Source organism: Camelus bactrianus, chromosome 6, assembly GCF_048773025.1.
Source record: "Camelus bactrianus isolate YW-2024 breed Bactrian camel chromosome 6, ASM4877302v1, whole genome shotgun sequence".
Taxonomy (NCBI): Eukaryota; Metazoa; Chordata; class Mammalia; order Artiodactyla; family Camelidae; genus Camelus; species Camelus bactrianus.
The window spans coordinates 4499518-4524990 of NC_133544.1; the positions used below are offsets into that span (position 1 = coordinate 4499518).

Sequence of the window (25473 nt, forward strand, 5' to 3'; positions counted from 1 at the left end):
GCAAACCGGCAGGCTGGGAGGGCTGACACCACTTTATGGATGGGGAAACTGAGGCTCAGAGAGGAAAGATGACTTGGTCTCAGCTACACTGACAGTGGAGCTGGGCCTGGAACCCAGGATCTGGAGGAGCCAAGCTGGGCACCTGCCTACTGCTGCAGCCTCCTCCTCAGGTCCTCTGTGTTTCCTCACTTTCCCCCTGCCGGGGATGCCCTCCTCACAGGCTCTTGGTCTGCCTCCTTCAGGAAGCCTCCCAAGGCTGCAGAGATGCTCCTGTCCTGAGCTGTGGCACCTGCGGTCCCCACTCCCACATATTGGTGGTTCTTTGGGCTTTTGAGGTGGCATCTCAGTTATGGTCCTAGTGGGGTTTAGGGCTCATCAGCCTGGCCACATCCTGGGCAGCTGGGTCTGTCTCCTGCCCAGATCCCTGAGGAGCCCCAAGGAGTTCCCAGCCCAACTCCTCAAGGCTCCTCAGGGGCCATTTGCTTCTCCACATCACTCCTTCACCTGGGGAAGACACACAAGATGGGCAACATGCACACCTGACAGGCAGTGGGCAAAGAGGAGCCCAGAGGGCCCTGGGGCTTGGGCAAAAACCCAGGGACACAACTGGCTGTGCTCTGTCAGAGGGGAGAGAGGGGCCAGGCCTGGGCCGGCTGTGCTCCGGCACAAGCTCCCAAGGGCAGACCTAAGACCCAGAGCCTCCCAGAGTGTCCTCCCCCGGGGACTAACCCATCTCAAGCTCCCACCACCTTCTTGGACTCAGAGCTCCAGTAGGCCTGCGAGTGGGGAGGTGAGAGGAAGCTGCCAATACCGATTTGTCGCTGAAACAACCTAAGAGATAGCAAAACACCCATGTTTATTATCACCAGCGACCTGCCAGGTGCTTTCACTAATGAAGTCCTCACAACCCTGAGACAGACAGATTTTTGCCCCCATTTTACAGATGAAGAAATGGAGGTCACAGGGTGGGGGAGGCAGCTTCCGCCCAAGTCTGAGCCTGAAGCCAACCTCTGCTTCCTCATCACACACACCCACCCACCCCGAAGACAAAGGGGAGCCGGGGGCCTGGCCAGCCAGAATCTGGAAAGTTCCATGCCAGGAGGCTCAGTGCCAGATCTTAATGTCTCCCTCCCAGGAGCAGGTGGCGAGGACAGAGGGCAGCAGGGGGTGGAAGGTGGCGCCGACACAGGCCTGCGAGTGCCCGTGCAGCGTGCGGGCACGGCTGGCCGTGCGGAAGCTGTACATCAGGACCCGGCCGTCAGCGCTGCCCGTCACCAGCAGGTCACCATCGGGGGAGCACTCGCAGCCCACTGAATAGCCTTCCACCTGCAGAGGGTGACACAGGGTGAGCAGGACACCCCACACAGCGGCACGCGGCCTCACCTGCTCTTCGAGGCCGCCGGTGGGGTGAGGGCTGTGACAGCCACTCTACAGAGGAGCGGGCTGGAGCCCGGGGTCAGCCGGGAGCAGCGCTGGGCTTCACACCCATGTCTGAGCTCCTGCGTGAGGCTGGGGTCCCGGCGTCCTCCAGGCCAGTTTAGTGGAACCCAGACAGAACAGCTCTAGCACAGCTGATGGTGTCTGACCTCACCGACAGTCACCGGGTCCCCACCCGCTCCACCTGGGGTTGGGGGTGCCCTCAGTAGGGAAAGGGGGCAGGTACAGAAACACCCTCTACTCCCCTTCCGTCCATCTCCCCACCCCACCCGACCTGTCCCTGAGCCGGCAAATCGAGGAAACCTTCCCTGCCCAGCAGCTGGGGCCTAGGGAAGGGCCAGATGTGGCCCAGGGCCTTGAGTGGATACCACACCACACGGCATGGGGTCACCTGGGTAACAGAAACCATGATCTGCCCGGACAGAAGTGCCACGTCCTCTGAGGCCTCAAGTCCATCACTAGCATTGTCGGTGGGAGGCCCTGGAGCCAGTGCCCAGCTTTCCCCTGGGGGACTGGGACGGGTACCTTGTGTCCTTCATAGCGCCGCCTTCTGCTCATCCGGTAGGGCCACACGGAGGAGAAGAGGGCCAGGTAGTTGCCATTGGTCTGGGCCAGGAACACCGGCTCCCTCGGGTGCAGGGTGAGGCTGGGGCAGGTGTACCTCTCCTGAGAAACAGCGGGGCCGTAAAGGGGGGGGGGGAGCTCCCAATCGGGCCCCAGCCTCAGACAGACGCGCCACCCAGCACACTGCTCATGGGGCCTTGTGCCCTCCTCCAGACCTGGGCGCAGGGCTCTGGGTGAGTTTCCTGTTGCTGCTGTAACAAAATGCCACACATTTCGTGGCTTAAAACAACACACATTTATAGCTCACAGTTCTAGAGGTCGGAAGTCTGAAACGGTCTCCCTGGGCTAAAGTCAAGATGGCACCAGGGCTATGTTCCTTCTGGAGTCTCCGGGGGGGCCTCTTCTTCCTCATCCTTCCCAGCATCTGGGGGCCACCTGCACTCCTTGGCCCATGGCCCTTGGGGTGGACTGAAAAATGCACCCCCAAATACATCCACGTCCTAATTCCTGGGACCTGTGAATGTCACCTTAAACGTCCAAAAAAAAAAAAAGGGGCAGGGAGATCTTTGCAGATGTAATTAAGTTAAGGAGATTGACATGGGAAGTTATCCTGTATTCTTGCCCTAAATGCAATCACACATGTCTTTCTAAGAGGGAGGCGGAGGGAGAGCAGACACAAAGAGAAGGCAGCATGAAGACAGAGCAGAGAGAGCTCTGAAGATGCTGGCCTGAAGACCAGAGTGAGGCAGCCACAAGCCAAGGGTCACCAGGAGCCACCAGAAGCTGGATGAAGCAAGGGACAGATTCTCTCCTCAAGGCTCCAGGGGAGCACGCCCTGCCAATACCTCAATTTCCTCCCGTGATACTTTTTACAAACTTCTGGCCCCTAGAACTGTGAAATACACGTCTGCTGCTTTAAGCCACCACGTCTGTTGGGGTGTAATTAAGTTAAGGAGCTTGAGATGGGGAGGACAGAAAACGAATCCACAAACCCATCTCCCCACCTCCACAGTGAGCCGTCGGGACAGCCCCGGCCCAGCCCAGGCCCCACACAGCCAGAAGGCACAGTAAGGGAGGAGGTGACAGGCCAAGTGAGGACATAAACACATGAACCAGGTGTTCCAAGCAAGAGGGGAAACCTCACTGCTTAGTGGGCTCCTGCATGACACAGAAACACCCCTAAAAACTCCCTTCTCCACTGCAGCTGTTCTTCCATGTCCGTGGTATGTCTTTGAGCCACAGTCCCTAAACGAGCCCACACTTGGAGAGTAAAGCGGGGAGCGGCTGCAGCCCAGTGTGCTGTCAGAGGCACACGGGGCCCTGATCGTGATCTCTACGTGATGCTACCGGGCAGCGCCCTGCGCGCCTGCACGGAAGGTGGGCTGACAGCTCAGCACACAACACTTTCAACTACCTCACTTGCTTCCCTTAGTCTCCACAGGGCCGTTGGAGGCAGGATGCCTAGAGGGTCAGACATGCCCCTCCAGCCCTCTCCCAGGACCTGTCCTTGCCAATGGGTTGCACTAGAACCCTGAAGTGAAGGTCCAGAGGCAGGTGTGCTCAGGGTCACTTAGAATCCTCTAAGAACAAAGGAAAAGTAGGGAGAGGGAGACAGTGTATATATACACATGATATATAGTTTTAAATTCAGAGTGACAGCACCGAAGAGATTAGCCATAGCTTATTTGAAATCTTAAAAGACGATGATGGGTGGTAACAGTGATGCTGGTGGTGAAGGAAACAGTGGTGGTGATGATGGTGATGCTGGGCTACTGATGGTGACAGCGATGGTGGTGATGAGGACGACGGTGGTGGTGATGGACATGGTGATGATGATGGCGATGGTGGTGGTGGTGGTGATGAGGACGATGGTGGTAATGGACATGGTGATGATGATAATGGCGATGGTGGTGGTGGTGGTGATGAGGACGATGGTGGTGGTGATGACAGTGGTGGTGGTGATGGATATGGTGATGCTGATGGTGGTGGTGGTGATGGTGGTGGTGACAGTGGTAGTAACAGACGTGATGTGATAATGATGGTGGCGATGATGTGGCAGTGATGGTGAAGACAGGTAATGCATTTATGGAGAACTCTCTTGCCTGGTACTGTGCTAGACCCTTTATAAGCATCTACCCCTTTTAATTCTCAAAACCACTCTATGACACAAGCAATATTCTCATCCTCAATTCTCTAAGAGGAAAATGAGAATCAAAAAAACTAAATAACGGGCCCAGGGCCTCCACCTTGTCAGTGGTAAATCCAGGCCTTTGATGCAGATGGTCTAACTTCAGGGTCCCTACTTCAACTCCTAAGTCACAGCCCCTGCCAAAGCCACTAAGCAAGGGCAAGGTGGAAACCCGTGGGCTGGCTGGGGTGGTGGAGGGAGGTAGGGGTGTCTCAGGTTGTGCAGCCATGTCCCTGTGGATCTGGATGGGGCTGCCCCTGCACACCCTTACCCTGTGGTGTGTCTGTGCTGGGCAGAGGACCAGTGAGAGGACAGGGAGTCACTCCACCCTGGGAGCCTGTGGCAGGTTCTCTGGGCAGGCCTGGACCTGCACCTTGCCTGCCCCACCACAGATTTCAGGCAGCCAATCTGTCTCCTGCTGAACCATCTCCACATGAAGTGCCTGGGACCCCAGATGGCCTAGGACGACACAGATGCATCCTGGGTCAGAAACTAAAAGTAATGCCAAAGAGGGTCTCTCACGTGGAAAATCTGGTTGGAGATTTTGGCAGAGCTCCGGAAATCCCAGGCAATAATGGTGCGGTCGGCAGAGTCCCGGCTCGAAGCATCTGTGCTGCTCAGGAACTCAGAGCCCTCCCGGAGAAAGAGGATGTCCAAGGTCTGCTGGATGGTTGCCTTGTAGCTTCTCACCACCTGCAAGAGTGGGCACCCGTCATGCCGGGGAGCCAGGAGTACAGGGCAGGCGCCCACGGAGAGGGCCGGGGAGAGCCACCCAGCACCCGGAGGGCGCTGCTGGGGAACACTGGGCTTGGGGGCTGCTGTAGGGAGACCTCAGGGGCCTCCCGCCCCACCTGTCTCCCTCAGAATCTGTTCCATGATACCTCCCACAGCCTGGCCTCTCCCCATGGCGTCCTCCCCATCCCAGCCCTCCCCACGTCCATTGGCACGTGAGCCCAGAGAGGCATGAAGACCTCCCCCATCAGACTGGCCCCCTAGAGAGGAGCAGGTGCCTGATGAAAGTAAACTTAGGGAAGGGCCCACACCTAGCCAAGAGCACCTAAGGGCACCAGTGACATCCATCAGTACCAAGGCCATACTTTGTGCCAAGGCCTTGCTTCTGAAGAGATCACGTAATTCACGGCTTTCAAGGCCTCAGCCTACTGTCCCTAGAGCAGTAACTGTACCTCAGGGAGCAGGCGTTCCTGGAGACCTTGCAGCCAGAACCACTGTGTGTAAGTTAGCATCAGAGACACTATTTCTTAGCATTGCTGCCAACATTCCATAGCCTCTTGTCTCTAAATTAACTCAATTAAGTATCAGCCCTTCTTCTGCTTTCCTCAGAGCGTTTTATCATGTTAACCTTCCATTCCACAACAACTGGTTTGGGCAGGGGCAGGCCATGGGTCCCAGTACCAGGACTAACAAGCACCTCCACGTAACAAACTCATGGGCGACATGACTTTGACTTGCAGTCTTGAGCAACAGGCCAGGCACAGTGCCTGGGGCGCCTGCCGGGCCTGGCGGCCTATTTACCAGCTCCCAGGGCGCCACCATGTGGCCACAGCATAAACACAGCTCTCCTGTTCCTTGGCCACTGCCTGTGAAATGAGTCTTGACACATTTTTTTTAAATGGAGTTAACAATCTTTCAAATGTTGCAGTTAGATTTTCTATCATCCTCTTTCAAACATACATAAGTCAAATTCACATTAAATGCAGCAATCCGTAAATCCAATTTAGACTGGAGGGGGTGTGGTGTTTTGAGACCCATTCTCCAGATGAGGAACACTGAGGCTCAGAGAGATACACGGATTTACTCCAGGTCAAACGCCCAGGGTGTGGTGGAGCCTCTCCCCACCCCAGCTGCTTCCCGGCCCACATCCCCACCTCCGGCTGGCCAAGTCCTGCCTCAGTAAATGTTGAGGCAACTTCCTGGGAGAGAGAAGGCAACAAGTGGTTGCCTTCTCTGAGCCTCTTCAGAAGTGGCCCCCAGCTCGGGCGATTTTAGGGTAGGCCCCCTGGCGCCTGGGGAGTGGTCCAGGGGCAGAAAAGAGAAGGCAGCCCTGCAGGCCTCTGAACACTGGCCAGTCCGAGTAGCTGCACCCCAGGCAGTGTGGGGCCACCAGCCTTCCTCCCCACCTCCTCCCCTCCATGCACCAGGGTCCCACAGGCCTGCTGTGCCCCTCCAGGTGGCCTGAGTCTCACAGGATGTGGGCTAAGGGAAAGTTCTGTACCCCAGCCAGGAGGGGCACAGCAGCTGGGCTGCTGACAGATGCTCTGTGCCTCCCAGTCCCGCCCAGTCTGGATCTCAGGCAGCATCTAGGGCCCGGGAGGGGACGTGGCACACCACCGCTGTCCCAGCATCTGCTCTGAGGAGCGCACCTTCCAACTCCCAGGGATAGTGCTGCCCCAGGGTAGGGTCTGGAATCTATGGGCAGAGGAGAACGGAGGAGAGGGAGCAAGGCCTATCGTCGTGGCTCCAGACCCACTTGCCTCTCCCATGCCCGGCGCCACTCCAGTCTCCCCTCGCTTAAACCACCCACCCCATGAGCTTCCTCGAGCCTCCACTGGCTGAGGTCACATGGGGCCTGAACCCTTTCCTTCCCCCTTTCCTGAAGTCCTCATTGTCACCCCAGTGCCAGTGAGGAGCGAGGAATTAAGGATGGCCGGGGCAGCACGTGCCGAGAGAGAAGTAAATCTGGCCCAACTCGTGTCCCTGGCCATGGCCTGCGCACTGAGCCTCTCCTCCTGGGTGGCAGAGACACAGCCCCCAGAGCCTCACCAGCCCACAGAGCCTGGCTGCTGGTGGGCAGGACCGTGAGACCCATGGCACCACAGCCCCTCTCCAGTAGTGGCACCTTGATCCGCACAGGGGCTCGGGAAACACGCTGACCGGGAAAGGACGGAGGAAGAGGATGGCCTGCTAAGCCCCGGCTGCGAGCGGGGGTTTCTGTGAAACTGACGGCAGTGGGAGGAAGCCTCCCCCGGGGGCGGCGCGCAGGCCCCGGGAAGCAAAGTGCCCGTGGGCCTCGGTGTGTCCACAGCAGAACAACCTGCGCGCCCACCAACACACCTGCCTCCCAGGACAGACTTTTCCAGGAGAACGAAAAGCGTTGTTCCACACACTTTCTGAGAATGGATGGAAATGGCCCAATTCATTAGGGCATCATAAAATCGAATGGCCAGGAAACAAGCCATGTTATGGGCGATCCCTGCCAATAACACTGTTGTAAGTGGAAGGCTGACCTTTGAAGTGATCGCCGCCGAACATGATTTATTTGCCTTCACAACTGCTCCTGCCCCAGGAAAGAGCAGAGGGGCCATTTGTGTGTCTAGCTGGTGGGTTTTACGGCAACCTTAATTACACCGACAGCTGGTGCGTCACATCCCAGGGGTGTGGGACGGTGCTCCACGGGCTTAACTAGCTGGATCCAGAAGAGAGCCTCACTCAGACTTTTCTGGCAACCAGGGCCTCTGTAGGGGAAGCAGATACTTGGCCAAAATCTATGGCTTTGGGAAAAGTGGTAGATGAGACCACAAAACATTCAGGTGTGATGAAAATCAACGAACATCCTTCAAGTCTGGTCTGCTTGGCCCACCAGACAATCCTGGTAACTCTGGGCCGCTTTGGACTTATCTGAAAGCTCAGCTTTCCCAAACTCGGGTCTCTGCCTCTTGTGAGGTGCGTAGGGTCGAGATGCAGGCAAGGCTGTATCCAGGCCTGCTGCTGACTCATGGTGTGCCTGGGGAGGCCCGGGACTGGCACCGGACTTCCCAGCTCCGGTTTTGAGTCATCACCAAAAGGGGCCTGGACTGGACGACAAGCAAGCCTCCTGCCTCTACACCCGGCTGGAAGAACGCTGACAGGCCTGGCCAGGTGGCCGACACGCCGCAGTTGCTCACAAACCTGTTCCCAGGCCAGCCAGAGCTGGGGTCCCCAGGACGGGGCTGTGAGTCCTTGGGTCAGTCCCTATTCCTCAAATTTCAATTCCTTCTCCTTGAAAATAAACGTATTGGTCTCTTTAAACTCTAAGATGTGAGGAGTCTACACATAAAGGCAAACTGGAGGCGTGAATAAAGGGCCCCTTTCTATGGTTTAAAGTCACACAAGTAAACGTAGCCAATCACACAGGCTAGTGTACACCAGAAGTGCTCTGTGGACACATTTTTTTTAAAACCAGAAATTTATGTTTTAAAAAAAGGAACTATACAAACATGAGAAGAGAGTGTGACTGAATTTTTCACAGCCTGGAACTGGGGGCAACGTCCCTGCCTCCCTCCAAGGCCAGCGCAGCACCGACGGGTCCACCTGACTGCGTGAAAACCACCATCACCACCACCACCATCATCGTCATAACATGACTGCAAGGCATAAAAAACAAGTAAATAATTAAGCAAAGTAAAAAAAAAAAGACAAATGGGAGAGATATTTGCAACTTATATTTGAGGCAAAGGTCATTATCCCTAATTACACAGACACTTTCTAAAAATTGGTGGAAAAGACCAATAGCTCTACAGAAAATCGGGCAGGAGAACTGAACAGAGTTCATATAAAAGGAAATGTAATCAGTCCTTCGATCCTGCTTATAAGAAGTGAAATTTTAAATCCCATGGAGATATCTTTTCTTACTTATCAAATCAGAAAATCCAGAAGTTTGACAACACACTCCGTTAGGTGGCTGTGGGGCATTAGTTCCTCTACCCACTGCTGACAGAAACACAAAATGGCACAGTCTCCTACGGAGAGAACTCGGGCAACATCAAGCAAAACAGCATATGCCTTGTTACTAAGCGATGTGCATAACCCAGCAACCCACTCGTAGGAACCAGTCCCAGAATTGCAGTGGCAAACCCCAGAAAGACATAAACTCAAGGCCATAGAATGCAGCACTACTTGTCAAATTAAAAAAGCAGAAAGAACCCAAACGTACAAGGAGATCAGTTAAATAAATGTCAGTCTATCCACATTCTGTAATGCTGTGTGAGCTGCTGTAAGAAAGAGTGGGGCCCCTCTCCCTGCCTGCTGAGGGCTGGCTTCCAGGATGCACTGCTCAGTGAAAAAGCAAGGTGGGAGAGAAAAAGGGTGTAAAATAAATGCAAGAGGTTTATATTTGCTTCCACTAAAAACAGCAGAAAGATAAATCAGAAACTAAATAAGCAAATAAATCAGTAAGACTGCTTCTAGAGGGAAGAAGACAGAGTGGGGAAGAAGGGGCTGCAGGCAGAATTTAGAGAATTTCTATAAAGGGCCAGACGGTAAATGTTTTAGGGTTTGGGGGCCACATTTAGTTACTGCTGCACACTTCTGTGTGTGTATGTGTTTGTGTTTTTACAGCCATTCGAAAATGTGAAAACCATTCTTTGTGTGTTTGTGTGTTTGTATGTGTGTGTGTTGTGTGTGTGTGTGTGTGTGTGTGTGTGTGTGTGTGTGTGTGAAAACTATTCTTAATTCAAAGACCACACAAAAACAGGCCACAGGCCAGACTGGGCCTATGGGCTGTAGTTCCCAATTGCTTCTCCAGAACCATGTATATATTTTATAAAGTTACACAACAAAATCAACTTAAAAAGCAGACTCTAAAATGTGAAACCAAAATTAAGTAAACGAAACTAACCATGTATTGAGCTAGAGCTTAACCACACAAATAGGATTTATTTTAAGAGACATTAAAGCACAGTAGTTTAAGGTAGATCCTCAGCTGAATATATATTATATATAGAAAACCAGTTAATTTGATGGTAAATCCTAATTGAATATACTTTGTGGACAAAAAGAACTATGAGAAATCTTAAGCTGTTTTCAGTCACTATGTTGCTAGTGTCAATACACCCCCCAAAACTGTGTTAAGGCAGCTAGAAATCAAATTTTTCAGTATAAAAGAGATCAAAAACAAAGAAGCTAAAGAGAAATCCTGTAATGCTAAAATTTGAATTGGACAATTGAACATAAACAATATTTCTTTCTTAGCAACATAAATATTTCCTAGCTCTGTCCATGGAAGGAGGCCACAGCACTCAGTTTCTGGTGTCTAAACCCAGCGAGACCCAGAAGTGACACATGACAGAGCAGGGCATTACAATACTCATTGTAACTATACACAGCACATGTTTAAGAAGGTAGAGGAAAGACTGACCACGGTAAGCAGAGACCTGGAGGATGTGTGAGGCCCTCACTGAATCTGAAGAGATGAAATACACACTGTTTCAGAAGAAGATACGTTCGATGGGATTAACACCGGATGAGACACTGCCAAAGAAAACATTACTGAACCAGAAGACATAGCAATTGAAAATTTCAAAACACACGGCAGAGAAAAATGACTAAGTTTTTTAAATGAAAAATCTTAACCCCAAATGGGGTAAACTCACTATGGTCTCTCACTCTCTTCCACAAATTACAACTAAAAACTCTGGACAAATTCAAGAAGCAACTAGCTGAAGACTCTGAAAAGTAAATAATAGCTGGTAGGTTGAAGAGGGAAGTCAAAATTTGAAGAAAGACCAGCATGGCAGGTAAGGTTCTAGTTTGGTATTTTTGTTTGTTTTTTGTTTGTTTGTTTTCATTTTTGGGGTTTGGGGATTTTTGTTTTTTGTTTTGTCCTTTAGCTCCTGATGTTGACCCACAGACAGATTGAATTAAGAAATTACATAGAAGACATGGACAGCAAAAATTCTGAAATAAATCCATCATTCTGGCCAGAGGACCAAGAAAACGGGCCCTTGTGAGCCAGAGAGTATTGGGGAAATTTTTAAAAATATCTCCCTGCTCTCCCAGCCCTGCCCTGATGCCAACCCCAACAGGTCCGGCAGTGCGGCACAAATACTTAAAAACCAGAAGCTCATCTGAATAGAAGAACTGTGAAAAGGGGCCTTTATTGTAAAAAGAATAAGGGGGAAGTAAATCCATGTTCTATTTTTCCTCTATTTTCTCTGGCCAATTTGCCTTGAAAGGGATCATGGTTACGGACACAGTGTGACAACGCAGAAGGCAAACAGCCTGAGAGAACCCGTCTCTCTGGGCAGAAGAACCAGGGAAGGAAGCTCAGGGAGCCAGGCAGTGTGGCCAAAATTCCAAGGAGGAGAGAGAGCTGAGAAGTGAATCCTCTAATTCTGTGTGTGAAATGACATGCACCCCAGGATACTCCCTAAGGTGCACACGTGTGGAACACAACCAAAGAAGCCCAGCTAAAGCTTTGAGACGTGGCGTACCATATAACAGCTGCCCAAGTGTGAAACTAACCCTTTAGTGGCTCAGCATAGTAAAGGATTTGAATATGGAACTGAAAATGGACCCACCACCCACAGAAGAAGGGAAGGAACTTGCAAGCTGAATATAATAGGTCTGGCTGCCTGTTAAGACAAACAAATCACTGTTCTCCGCAAGATTTTAACAGGACCAAGGAGCTTACAACATAACATTCAAAATGTGCAGGATATATTCTGAAATTACTTGCCATATAAAGAACTAGGAAAATGTAAACAGTACTCATGAGAAAAGAGAAACCATAGATGCCAACCCTGAAATGATACAGATGTATGAATGATCAGATACATTTAAACAGCTATTAAATAATACTACTCAGTGAGATAAAAATTAACACCCTTGAAATGAATGGATAGATGATCTCAACAGAGAAATCAAAATTATATATATACGCTTTAAGTAGAAATTTTAGAACTGAAAAAAAATTGTTTTAATCACAGGATAGATCCAATAACAAAACGGAATTGACAGATGAAAGATTCAGTGAACTTGAAAATAGATTAATAGAAATAATTCAATCTGAAGGAAAAAATAAGCAAAGCTTTTTTAAAATATTATAATATCAAAAGCTTAAATATTTTTGTCAATAGAGTTTCTGAAAGAGAGGGGAAAGAGAGCAGTGCAGAAAAAATATACATACTTGAGGAAATATTGACTGAAAGTACCCAACTTGGCAAAAGGCATAAATTTACAGAGTCAAGAGATTTAGCAAGTGACAAAGAGGATAAAAATCAAAGACAATCAAGCCATGACACATTACAATCAAAATGCTGAAAGTCTCAAAGGAAAAATCTTGAAAGCACCCAAGGGGGTAGGAAATGAAGCATTATATGAACAACAATTTAAAATACTGTGGATTTCACATCAGAAACTATGGAGATCAAAAGAGAGTGGAGGATAGTGAAAGAAAGGAGTGTCAACCAGAATTTTACAGACAGCAAAAATATCTTTCAGGAATGAAAGTAAAATAAAGACCTTGACAGATGAAGAAAAACTAAGTGAATCTCTCATCAGCAGACCTGCTCCATGTAAAACTAGTGCTAAAGGAAGTTCTTCAACTTGAAGAGAAATAACAGCAGAGGAAAACTTGGAACTTTGGGAATGACGGAAGAGCAACAGAAATGGTATATGATTGTGAAAATATAAAAGATCATTTTTCTCCAATTAAATTCTTTGAAAATGCATGACTGCTGAAAATAAAAATTGTAAGTCCTTAAGGTAGGAAGAAAACTCTACCAGACTTGGATCTTCACAAAAGAATGAGAGGCAATGGGAACAGTAAAGATGAAGGGGAATATATAATACTTTTATATTATTAAAATATTTTAAAGATAATTTGCTATTTCTATGAAAAATAATTTTTAAAAAGTACTGTGGGGACTGTAATATATGTACAAGTAAAATTTATGCTAATAATAGTACAAAGACCCTGAGGGGTAAAATTGAAAATCTGTATACTGTTCTAAGGTTCTTATGTAATACAAAAAAGAGATATAACATGACTTGAAGGTAGACTGATACGATAAAATGTATACTATAAACTCTAAAGCAACCACAAAAAAAACTACAATACAAATCCACAGATAATAAAGCAACAAAGGAGATAAGACAAAATCACAAAAAATTCTAAATTAATCCAAGAGAAGAAAGGGAAAAAACAAAAACAAAAAAGGAGAAAAAAGAATAGATGAAACAAACAAAAAACAATAGCAAGACAGTGGATTTATAACCAATAATACTGTGATATCAGTAACTACAGTAAATTAAAACAGGATAAATGTACCAGTCAAAGGAAAAGATCGTTATATAGAATTAAAATGAAAGACCCATACCAAACCAAATGCTGTCTATAAGAAATACGCATTAAAAATAAAAACACAGATAAGTTAAAGTGAAAAACTACGCTCTGCTAACAGCAATCAAAATGAACCAGGAACACCCATGCAATATCACACAAAGTAGACGTCAGAGTAAAGGACACCATCAGGGATAAAAAGGGTCTTTTCACAGTGATAAGAGAGTCAGTTCACCAGGAGAACCTAACAGTCCTAAGTGTTTACACGGCTACTAACAGAGCTTCAAAATAAATGAAGGAAAACTAATGGAACTTAAAAAGTACATATGACAAATTTACTCATATAGTCACAAATTTCAACCAGTTGCTCATAACTAATAGAGCAAATAGAAATATCAGAAAGGATATGGAACACCTAAATAACACTGTCAACCAACTTGAGATAACTGACATTTACAGAACATTGCACTCAACACAGCAGAATATACGTTCTTTCCAAGTGCATACATAATATTTCCCAAAACAGACCATATTGTAGAACATCCAAGTTTCAGTACATTTAAAAGGATTCACACACGCAGTGCATAGTTTTGTAACCACAACGGAGTTAAATGAGAAATCACTAACAGATGTATAGAAAACTCTGAAGCATTTGTACTCTAAACACTCCTAAATAATCCATGGATCAAGAAGAAATACAAAAGTTAATTAGAAAGTATTTTTAACTAAATGAAAATGAAAAACAATATATCAACAGTTGTGTAATGCAACTGCAAAACCTAGGGAAAATTAGTAACAGTGAATATTTATCATAGAAAAGAATAGAAGCCCCCAATGACTTCAATTTCCACTTTAAGAAATTGGAAAAAAGGAAGTTTAAGTTTTAAGCAGGAAAAAAAGTAATTTAAAAAGGAAATTGATAATTCCTAAAAGAAAAGAAATAGAGAAAAATCAATAATACAAAAATCTGTACTTCAAAGAGATCAAAACTGATAAATCTCTATCCATACTGATCAGAGGAAAAAGAGAAAAGACAAAATTACCAATATCAGGAATGAGAGAAATGAGGTGACATCACTACAGATTATACTTATTTTTTTTAATAATTAAAATATTATGAAAAAATTTATGTCAAAAAGGTAGGTAACTTTGATGAAATGGCTAAATTTCTCGAAGGACGCAAACTACCAAAGGTCACTCAAAGAGAAACAGAAAACTGGAATAACCCTATATTTACTAAATAAATTTCAAATCTCCCCACAAAGAAAATTTCAGACCAAGATAGCTTCATCACTAGTCAATTCTAGCAAACATTTGTGGAAGAAATAACATCAATTCTACACAAACTTTTCCAGAAAACTGAAAAGAAAGGAACACTTCCCAAGTTACTTTATCAGGCCAGAATGACTCTGATGCCAAAACCAGACAAAGATACTATAAGAAAAATAAAGTACAGATCAATACCCCTCATGGACATAGATATAAAAATTCTTGACACATTTTTAGCTAATAGAATCCCAAATTATATAAAGAGGATAATATATCATAATCAAGTGAGATTTGTCCCAGTAATACAAGGCTGTTTTAATATTTGAAAATCTAGCAAGAAGTTCCATCATATTAACAGAATAAAAGAGAAAAACCACATTATCCCTTCAATAGATGTGAAAAAGGCATTTGACAAAATCCTACATTCAGGTACCATAAAAACTCTCAACACACTAGGAATAAAAAGGAATGTCTTCACTGATAATCAGAGAAATGCAAATCAAAACTACAATGAGGTATCACCTCACACCAGTCAGAATGGCCATCATTCAAAAATCCACAAATGACAAATGCTGGAGAGGCTGTGGAGAAAAGGGAACCCTCCTACACTGCTGGTGGGAATGCAGTTTGGTGCAGCCACTGTGGAAAACAGTATGGAGATTCCTCAAAAGACTAGGAATAGACTTACCATATGACCCAGGAATCCCACTCCTGGGCATATATCCAGAAGGAACCCTACTTCAGGATGACACCTGTACCCCAATGTTCATAGCCGCACTATTTACAATAGCCAAGACACGGAGACAGCCTAAAAGTCCATCAACGGATGACTGGATAAAGAAGATGTGGTATATTTATACAATGGAATACTACTCAGCCAGAAAAACCGACAACATAACGCCATTTGCAGCAACATGGATGCTCCTGGAGAATGTCATTCTAAGTGAAGTAAGCCAGAAAGAGAAAGAAAAATACCATATGAGATCGCTCATATGTGGAATCTAAAACAAACAAACAAAGCATAAATACAAAACAGAAATAGACTCACATATATAGAATATAAACTTGTGGTTGCCAAGGGGGTGGGGGGTGGGAAGAGATAGACTGCGATTTCAAAATTGTAGAATAGATAAACAAGATTATACTGTATAGCACAGGGAAATATGTACAAGATCTTACGGTAGCTCACAGAGAAAAAAATGTGACAATGAATATATATATGTTCGTGTATAACTGAAAAATTGTGCTGTACACTGGAATTTGACACAACATTGTAAAATGATTATAAATCAGTGAAAAATGTTTTAAAAAAAAGGAATGTCTTCAAACTAATAGGGCATCTACAAGCCAACAAACACAAACCAGAAACAAAACACTACAGTTAACATCACATGTAACTAAGAAACAGAATGAATACTTTTCCTCCAAGATTGGAAGCAAGACAAGGATGTCCATTGTCACCACTTCTAAGTCAACACTGTTGTAGAGGTTTCAGACAGAGCAATAAGGTAAAAGGAGGAAGGAAGAAGGAAGAAATTACAATCAAATTAGAAAAGAAGAATTAAAGCTGCCTTTATTCACACATGACACGGTCATCTTTGCAGAAAATCCAACAGAATCTACAAAGAAGCAACTGGAACTAATAAATTAGCTTAGCAGAGTTGTAGAATTCAAGGTGAATATACAAATATCCACTATATTTCTATATTCTAACATTGTATAACCATAAATTAAAATTTAAAAATGCTACTTACAATAGCATAAAAATATATATTAAAGACTTAAGGATAAATCTAACCAAAAATGTAAAAGGGCTACACAATAAAAACTACAAAACATTGGTGAGAGAAAATAAAGATTTAAATAAATGGAGAAATATACTATGCTTATGGATTGAAAGACTCAAAATTGTTAAGAATTCAATGCTCCCTCAAATTGATCTGAGATTAAATGCAATATCATTCAAAGTTCAAGCAGGCTTTTTTGTAGAAACTGACAAAGTGACTGTAAAACTGAAATGTAAATGCAAAGAACCTAGAATAGTCAAAACAATTTTGAGAAAAAAAGAAATTCGTGGAAGACTTACACTACCTGATTTCAAGACCCATTATAAGATTACAATAATGAGAACAATGGAGTATTGGTGTGAAGACAAAGAAAACAATGGAATAGAAGAGAGAGTACAAAAAAGATCTACACATATTGAGTCAACCTCTTTTCCACAGAGGTATAAAGGCACAGATAACTGTTTTCAACAAATGTTGCAGGAACACTGAATAGCCACATGCAAAACCATGAATTTCCATCCATACCTTGCACCATATACAAAAATTAATATGAAATGGACCATAGACTAATATAAAGACCAAAACTAGATAAATAACAAGGTCCGACTGTATAGCATAGGGAACTATATTCAATACCTTGTAATAGCCCATAAGGCAAAAGAATATGAAAAGGAATATATATATATATATATATATATATATATATATATGCATAACTGAATCACTATGCTGTACACCAGAAATTAACACAACATCGTAAATTGGCTATATCTCAATTTTTTAAAAAAAGCCCAAAACTATACAACTTCTGGAAGTAACAAGAGCAAATCTTTGTGGCCTTAGGTTTGGCAAAGTTTACTTAGGCTGGACACCAATAAGAAATGTTGATAAATTGGACTTTATAAAAATTTTAAAATCTGCTTTTAAAAAAAACTGTTATGAGAATGAAAATACAATTCATAGACCGTGAGGAAGTATTCGTAAATCACATATGTGATAAATATCTTATATTCTAAATATAAAGAACCCTCAAACTCAGCAGTACAAAAACACAATCTGATAAAAACAAAAAAGGAGGGGGCAAAAATTTAAACAAATACTTCATCAAAAAATATACAGATGGCAGACAAGCTCATGAAAACATGCTCAACATCATTAGTCACTAAGGAAATTCAAATTAAAACCACAGGGAGATAGCATACTATACCCAATTCAGAATGTCTAAAATTGAAAAGACTGACCAGACCAAATGCCGGCTAAGGCACTGAGAATGGAGCCCTCACACAATGTCGGTGGGAATGTAAAATAGTGCAACCACTTAGAAAACTGGCAGTTTCTTTAAAAGTTAAAGCCACGCCAGATATGACCCAGACATTCCAATCCTAGGTATTTATCCAGTGTCTTGGTCTGCTCAGGCCGCCATAACAAAGTACCACAAACGGGGTGCCTTAACCCAACAGACATGGATTCCCTCATAGTTCTGGAGTCTGGAAGTCTAAGATCAAGAGGCCCGCAGGGCTGGTTTCTGGTGAGGTGTCCCTCCTGGGCTTGAAGATGATGCCTTCTTGTGATGTTCCCACGTAGCCTTTTCTCTATGCAGCACAAAGAGGAAGCTCTGGTGACTCTTCCTCTTCTTACAAGGACACCAGTCCTACTGGATGAGGGTCTCACTCTTATGATCTCATGTAACCTTAACTATCTCTTTAAAGACCCTATTTCCAAACATAGTCACATTAGGGGTTAGGGCTTCAACATATGAATTTGGAGAGGGGACACTATTCAGTCCATAACACCTAAAGAAATGAAAACATGTGTCCACACAAAGACTTGTACAGGAATGTTCATGTAGCTTTATTTGTAATAACTAAAAACTGGAAACAACTCAATGTCCACTAACAGGTGAAAAGATAAACTGTGGTATAGCCTTACAATGGAATACTACTTAGCCATATGAAGGAATGAACCATTATGGATACACACAACCACATGGATCAATCTCAAAATAATTATGCTGGATGGGGGAGGGGTCATGCAAAAAAAGAGTACCTACCATATGACCATATTTACACAAAAATTCTAGGAAATGGAAATTACCTTGCAATGACAGGGAACAAATCAGTGGAGAGGCAGGAGGAAGTCATTATGAAGGGGCACAAAATCATTTGAAGATTATGAATATACATGTTACTTACCTTGATTGTGATGATGGTGTCATGGATATGTGTGTAAGCCAAGACTTATCAAACTGCATACTTCAAATATGTGCAGTTTATTATATACCAATTATACTTCTATAAAGGTATTTCTAAAGGGCTGATATGAAAAATTTGAAGGCAAAATAAAGACTTCTTTGATAAACAAAAACTGAGAGAATTCACAACCAGTGAATCTGGACTATAAGAAATGTTAAAAGAAGTTCTCAAACTTAAGGGTAATGATGGCAGACTGGTATTCAGATCAACAGGAAGAAGTGACAGCCCTATAGTCAAGTTGGTTTTTTTTTAATTGAAAGACATAGTGACAAGAGCAATTTAGGGCCAACAAATCTGACAACTCAGATTTGAAATGGGCAAAGTCCTTGAAAGAAAAAAGTTACAAAAATGAAGAAGTAGAACAGCTGAATATCCCTACACATACTTTTTCTAAATTTTTGTAAGTAAGAACCTTCCAACAACAACAACAAAAAACCCCTGGGTTCAGGTATCTTCACTGGTGAATTCTACCAAACATTAAGGAGGAAATAACACCAAACCTACACAAACGTTCAGCAAGTATACGAGGAGAGAACATTTCTCAATTCATTTTTTGAGGCCAACATTATCTTCACATCAAAACCAGACAAAGACAACATAAGAAAAAAGTATAAGCCAATAATCCTCATGAACATAGATATAAAATCCTTAACAAATTATTAGCAACTAGAATTAAACCATACATAAAAAGGACAATATATTATGACTAAGTTGGGTTCATCCCAGAATGCATGGTTGATTTTTTTATATCAATGTAATTTACCATATTAACTAAATACAGGAAAAATATAAATGTGGTAAAGTTCAACACCAATATATGAAAAAAACTTTCAGAAAACTAAGACTAGACAGTAATGCCCTTAAACCAATTTAAGATATCTAGGAAAAAAACCTCACATTTGATATCATTCTTAATGGCAAAAGATTACTTGTTTTTCCCATAAAATCAGGAACAAGACAATGATGTTTACTCTCACCACTTTTATTCAATATTGTACTGGATGTGTTAGCCATTGCAATACAGCAAGAAAAAGACAGAAATCGCGTATTGGAAAGGAAGTTATAAAGCCGTATTATTTGCAGACAACATGATCATGTACATGAAGACTCCTAAGTAATCTATGAGAAAACTACTAGGACTAAGAAGCTAACTTAGTAGGGCCACAGGATACAAGGTCAAATAAGAAAATTAACAGTATTGCTATGTACTAGCAACAAAGAACTGGAAAACAAAATTTTTTAAAAATCCATTCACAGTAGTATCCAAAACCATGAAATACTGATGAATAAATTTAATACAATATGTGAAACATCTAAACACTGAAAACTATAAAACACTGCTGAGAGAAGCTAAAGAAAATCTAAATTGAGAGATATAATGCTCATGGATCAGAAGACAATATTGTTAAGATGTCAATTCTCCTGAAATCAATCTATAAATTAAATGTAATCCTAATAAAAATACCAGCAGGCACTTTTTTGTAGCAATAGACAAGGTAATTATAAAATTGAAATGGGAAGATAAAGAACCTGAAATAGCCAGAATAATTTTGAAAAAGAAAACGAAGTTGGAGGGCTTGCACTATCCAATTTCAAGAATTCCTGTAAAGCTACCATAATCAAGACAGTATGGTATTAGTGAAAGGAGAGATCTATCAATCAATGGAACAGAACTGAAAATCCAAAAAAGAGACCCACACTTACACGGCCAATTAATTTTCAACCAGAAGTCAAAAAACAATCTAATGGAGAAAGAAATGTCTTTTCAACAAATGATGCTACAATTGAGCATCTTACGTAACAAGAATACATAAGTAAACCTTATCTCATACCATACACAAAAATTAACTCAAAATGGATCATAGACCTAAAAATACAAGAACAAACTATGAAACTTCTATAAGAAAACAAAAGGGAAAAATCTCTGCAACCTTCGAGTGGACAAAGATTTCTTAGCTAGAACACAAAAAGCCATGGAATGGGAGAAAATATTCAAAGAACTCCTAGAACTTAATCATCATCATCATCATCTTAAATAGGCAAAATATTTGAATAGACCTTCACAAAAGAAGATATTCAAGTGGTTGATAAACCCATGAAAAGATGTATGACATCATTAGTCATCAGGGAAATGAATTTAAAGCCAAATCAGATACCACTACAAGCCCACTACAATGGCTAAAATGGAAAAGACTGACAACACCAAGTGTTGGTGAGAGTGTGGGGCAACTGAAACTCTCTTACACTGCTAATGAGAATGCAAAATGGTACAACCACTTAGGAACTAGTTCAGCAATTTATTATTAATTTAAACATACACAAACTATACCACTTAACAATTACACTCCCAGTTATTTACCCAAGATAAATGAAAATATATATCCACACACAGACTTGTTCATGAATAGTCATGGCAGCTTCATTTATAACAGCCAAAAATTGAAGACAACCCAAAAAGTCCATCAACAGGTAAATGGATAAACAGACTGACATATTCATACAATGGAATACTACTCAGCAATATATAGGAATACTGATACATACAGAAATATGGATGAACCCCAAAAAATTATGATGAAAGAAGCCAGATACAAAAGCGTATATATCGTATGATTTTATTTATATAAAAGTCCCTAAAAATGCAAACTGCTCTTTCATGACAGAAAGTAAATCAGTGGTTGCCTAGGGGCTGAGTGGAGGAAGGGATTTACTGCAAACAGGCAGGAGGGAACTTTTGATGGAAATGTTCTGTATCGTGACTGCAGCGGTGGCTCCACAAATGTCCACATCTGTCAAAACCAACTGACTTGTGTGCTCTAATGGGTGGCAGTTAGCTGTATCAAGTTATACTTCAGTAAAGCTGATTTTTAAAAAAAAGGACTCTAGCTCACAGAGAAAAAAATGTGACAATGAATATATATATGTTCATGTATAACTGAAAAATTGTGCTCTACACTGGAATTTGACACAACATTGTAAAATGATTATAAATCAATAAAAAAAGTTTAAAAAAATAAAAATTAGAAAAAGACTCCGTAACCTAAAGAGGTTCACGCACCAAATACAGGGCAGTTTGAGCATTGGAATAATAACAGCCACAACTGATTGAGACATTTCAAATATGTTATAAATCCAAAAGTCCATAATGATAACAACAACAACAAAAAACAAACTCAAAAAAAAAAAAAAAACCCCACAGAAAACTAATTAGGAACCTTTAGAAATGCTAGGGGAATAACTCATTATTCTGAAAACTTGTAAATAAAGGAGAAGACTCAAGTCTTTCAACTGCCTTTCCTGTCCTCAGGGCAGCTAAGGTTGAAAGCAAAACTTTCTTAATGGAAGTAGTCCAGTATTTCACAACCTCTAAGGAATTCACAGATCTAGACAATGATCATTAGTAACTACTGAGACCATTAGGTGAAAAGCTGATGGGGACTTTATAAATGAGGCACCAGGTGGACAACCCTTGAACCCTCGATCAATCACACCACCACCAAAAGTGGTTCAGCCCGACATCTGGTACCTCCTGATGCAAGTATGCACCACTACCTATGACCTGTTCTTCCAAAAACCTGAGCCTGAATCTGATCAAATATTCTTGAAAAAAAAGAAGGAAAAAATCCCTGAATCTTATCAAGCCTCTATGGTAGGTATTACCTGGGAGTTTATTAGAAATTTATCTTCTCTGGCTTCACTCCAGACCCACTGAGTCAGAATTAGAAGCAGAGTAACAAGCTCCCCAGGTAATTTGTGGGCACATCACAGCATGAGAAGCACTGTCTGGTCTTAACTACCAGTTTACAAGACATACAGGGAACAGAGGCATGTGTTAAATGACACCACAGGGGATGCAGTCAGGAAAATGAAGGACAACCAACCAATGTATTCCCCAATAAATAAGTTACAAGGAAAACAAAGGAGGAGAGAAACCCAGAAACTAAATAAGACTTAAGAGATTTATCACTCAAACGTTTAGGTCCCAATTTGAACAAGGCAATGGTTTAAAAATATTTAAAATTATGAAGCAATCAGGAAAATCTGAATATGAATTGAATATTGGATGACATTAAGGAATTATCGCTAAATTGTGAGGAGGGACAATGGTTATTACAATAATCTTTTTCAGTCTTTATCTTTTAAAAAATCAAAAATATGTACAAATGAAATACTAGCATGTTTCTGGGATCAGCTTCAAAATAATTCAGCATTGGGGGCAGAAAAGGAGAGACTGTGGGGAAAATGGGTAGGATTATAGATAAAAGAAGCTTGGCCATATGTTTATAATTGTCTAAACAGGGTGCTGGGTCCATTGAGGTTCATCAAACAGTTTCTCTACTTTAGTATACATTTAAATGCTTCAATAATAAAAAGTGTGTTTAAAGTGCTCTGTGGGGAGGAATGAGCTCCACAAATGTTAATTCTTCTCATCGTCAGTGGGCCCTGAAATAATAGGCAGAGTGAGTACCAGCCAAAATCAAGCAGTAGGTAAAGAACAGACATAATTAAAGTAAAACTACAGCTATGGCCACATATACCTGTCCCGTTCGGTCTGGAACCCACCCTGCTAACAGGACTCCAGTGGTCTTCAGAGGCTGGGGCCAAGTTGCCAAGTCTGGAGACAACGTTGTTAAGTAAATGAGACTGGAGCTCGGCAATTCTCCTACCTAGGTGCCAGTGGTTTCTATAGAAACCACCAGAGAATGATATTTCAGAGAGCACAAAGCATCTCCACCAGCCTCCACCGGCTTTGTTCACACTTACCCATCACCATCTGAGATTCAGCCTATCAAAGTGGGCCTCGTGGCTCACTTTTAAAATAGGTACAGCTCATTATAAAGCACCTGCTCACAAACGTTTCCAAGGAAACAGAGGCCCCAAGATGCCCTTCTCTAAATTCATTAGCATTTAACACTCCTTAATGAGGCTTAAAGATGGCGCGCTTTAATAGCCATATGCTGGGGGAGGACACCTTTCCCTTTTACATTTAGGGATAACTGATGAGTTGGCTCAGGCTTCCAGAGGACCAGCCCCTGCTCTGAGCCTTCCTTAAAGGCAACGTCATGAGCATGGGGTGTGTCTGCATGACTGGGGAGGGCTCCCTGTCTCTAAGGCCTCCCTTGAGGTGTTCAGTTCTGGGCCACACCACAACATGGCCAGGGTAGAGGCCCTGCACTGACAGCCAGGCTAACCTTGTTTTCTAACCCTCCTCTACACACACCCACACACACACACACACCCCGACTTATACACTCACACACCCTGTGTGTACTCCAGCCACACAGATCCCTCACCATTCCCTCACCTGTCAAGCCCTTTCATGCTTCTGTGCCTCTGTGCATTCCTTATGCCTGAGATTCCTCACCCTGACTTGCTGCCTAGAAAACTCTTATGCATCCTTTAAAACCCTCTGCCAACCAAATCTTCCCAAAGTGCCAAGCAGACTCATTAGCTCCTCCCTCTGTGGCCCTTTCATCATCCCTCCATGGCAGCTACCATCACACTGTCCAATTCTGTCTCTTCCTCTTGACTGAGCTCAGGGTTTGGTGCAGGGATGAGCATCATTCTTCTCCATCCCACAGCCAACTGACACCCAGTAGGTATTCCATGAGTGTTTGATGGATTCCCTGAGGAAAGGATCTAGACTGAGCAGCTCCAGGACATTGGTAGGAGTCAGCAGGTGGGAAGCAGCTACCGTCTGGGACTTCCAGCTTCCCGGACCGAAGAAGAGGGAGCTGACCACCCAGTGTGAGGCCTCGGCTGAGCCCTTCCCAGCTATGCACTGCGGGGAGGGGGTTCCCCTCTGTACAGACCTCACAGAGCCCACCTGCTTCCTGACGGATGGGAGAACTGAGGTCCAGAGAACAGGGCACTACTTGGGCTTTTTCCCCAAGGGAGTGGTTGAGGGAGCAGAAGGAAAGACTGTCCCTCAGGGAACTTGGAGAGGAGGATGGGACCATCTGTCCGGAGCTGTGTGGGAGGGCAGGGGCCAGCACAGCAAAGGGGGCCTCTCCTTGCACCTCCCAGGACTGCCTGGGACTCATGCCCAGGCATCTCCACTGCGTCCCAGCAGAAGCAGGATACATCCCCAAGGACAGCCTTCCTAGGTGTGAGCCCCACAGTGTAGCCCAAAGACCTGGCCAGAGGGTAGGGGGACAGGTCATGGTCTCAGGCCTGGAACCTGGGTCCCAGGGGTGCATCGAGGGAACACCTGGAGAGAAGGAGCCAACTGTGCCTCACTCTCCAGGAGCCACAGGGAACCCAGGAAACCCCCCACCCCTGGACAGGGTCTGAGTTGCCACCTTCTGTCTCTGAGGGTGTTTACTGGCCAGTTCCCTGGGAATCACAGGACCTTGGACAGCTCCTGGGGCACCTGGGGCCAGGTTCCCACGGAGGCATCTCCTAAGGTCCTACTCTCCAGTTCTTTCCCTACATTCTGAGCATCCATACTTACCAGGCAATAATTAATTCATTTCTGTATTTTAAAAATTAATCAAAGGCTGGGGGAATGTATAGCTGAGCCTCTAATCAGCCTGAGAGGACCCATGTTACTGCACCAGGTTAGAACATCTTTAGCCGAAAGCAGACACTTGACATTTTGGTCAGGCATGCTGCCTGGCTGGGAGAAAGGTACGCTCTTCACTCAGCTTTTAGCCAAACTGAAGTCAGCTCGTGACTGCCAATTATCACAAGTTCGTGGAAAGCATGGCCCTGTGGTGATCATCATCTGAGAACAACAAGACGGCAGGCAGCATTAACCGGACACCTACTGTGTGCTCCACACATGACCGTGCATAACCCTCACGACACCATGGGGGGCAGGAATCACTAGCCCAACTGTGCAGATGAGGACACCCAGGCTCCGAGAAGTAGAGGGCCTGCCCAGGATCACACAGCAGGGTGGAGGCAGAGCCCGCA

At 44.1% G+C, this 25473-nt stretch overlaps 1 protein-coding gene across 5 annotated transcripts in view; it reads right to left on the reverse strand.

Annotated features, from left to right (window-relative positions):
• Positions 1–839: 839 nt before the first annotated feature.
• The window catches only part of WDR25 (WD repeat domain 25), a 131560-nt gene continuing 106926 nt past the window's right edge, over positions 840–25473 (reverse strand). For all 5 annotated transcript variants that reach the window (XM_074365035.1, XM_074365036.1, XM_074365037.1 and 2 more), the window contains exons 5-7: positions 4712–4882; positions 1963–2103; positions 840–1326 (exon numbers count right to left, since the gene is read on the reverse strand). In XM_074365035.1, the coding sequence (XP_074221136.1) occupies positions 1105–1326; positions 1963–2103; positions 4712–4882 (534 nt within the window). In that variant the 3' untranslated portion in view covers positions 840–1104. The remainder of the gene's footprint in view (positions 1327–1962; positions 2104–4711; positions 4883–25473) is intronic.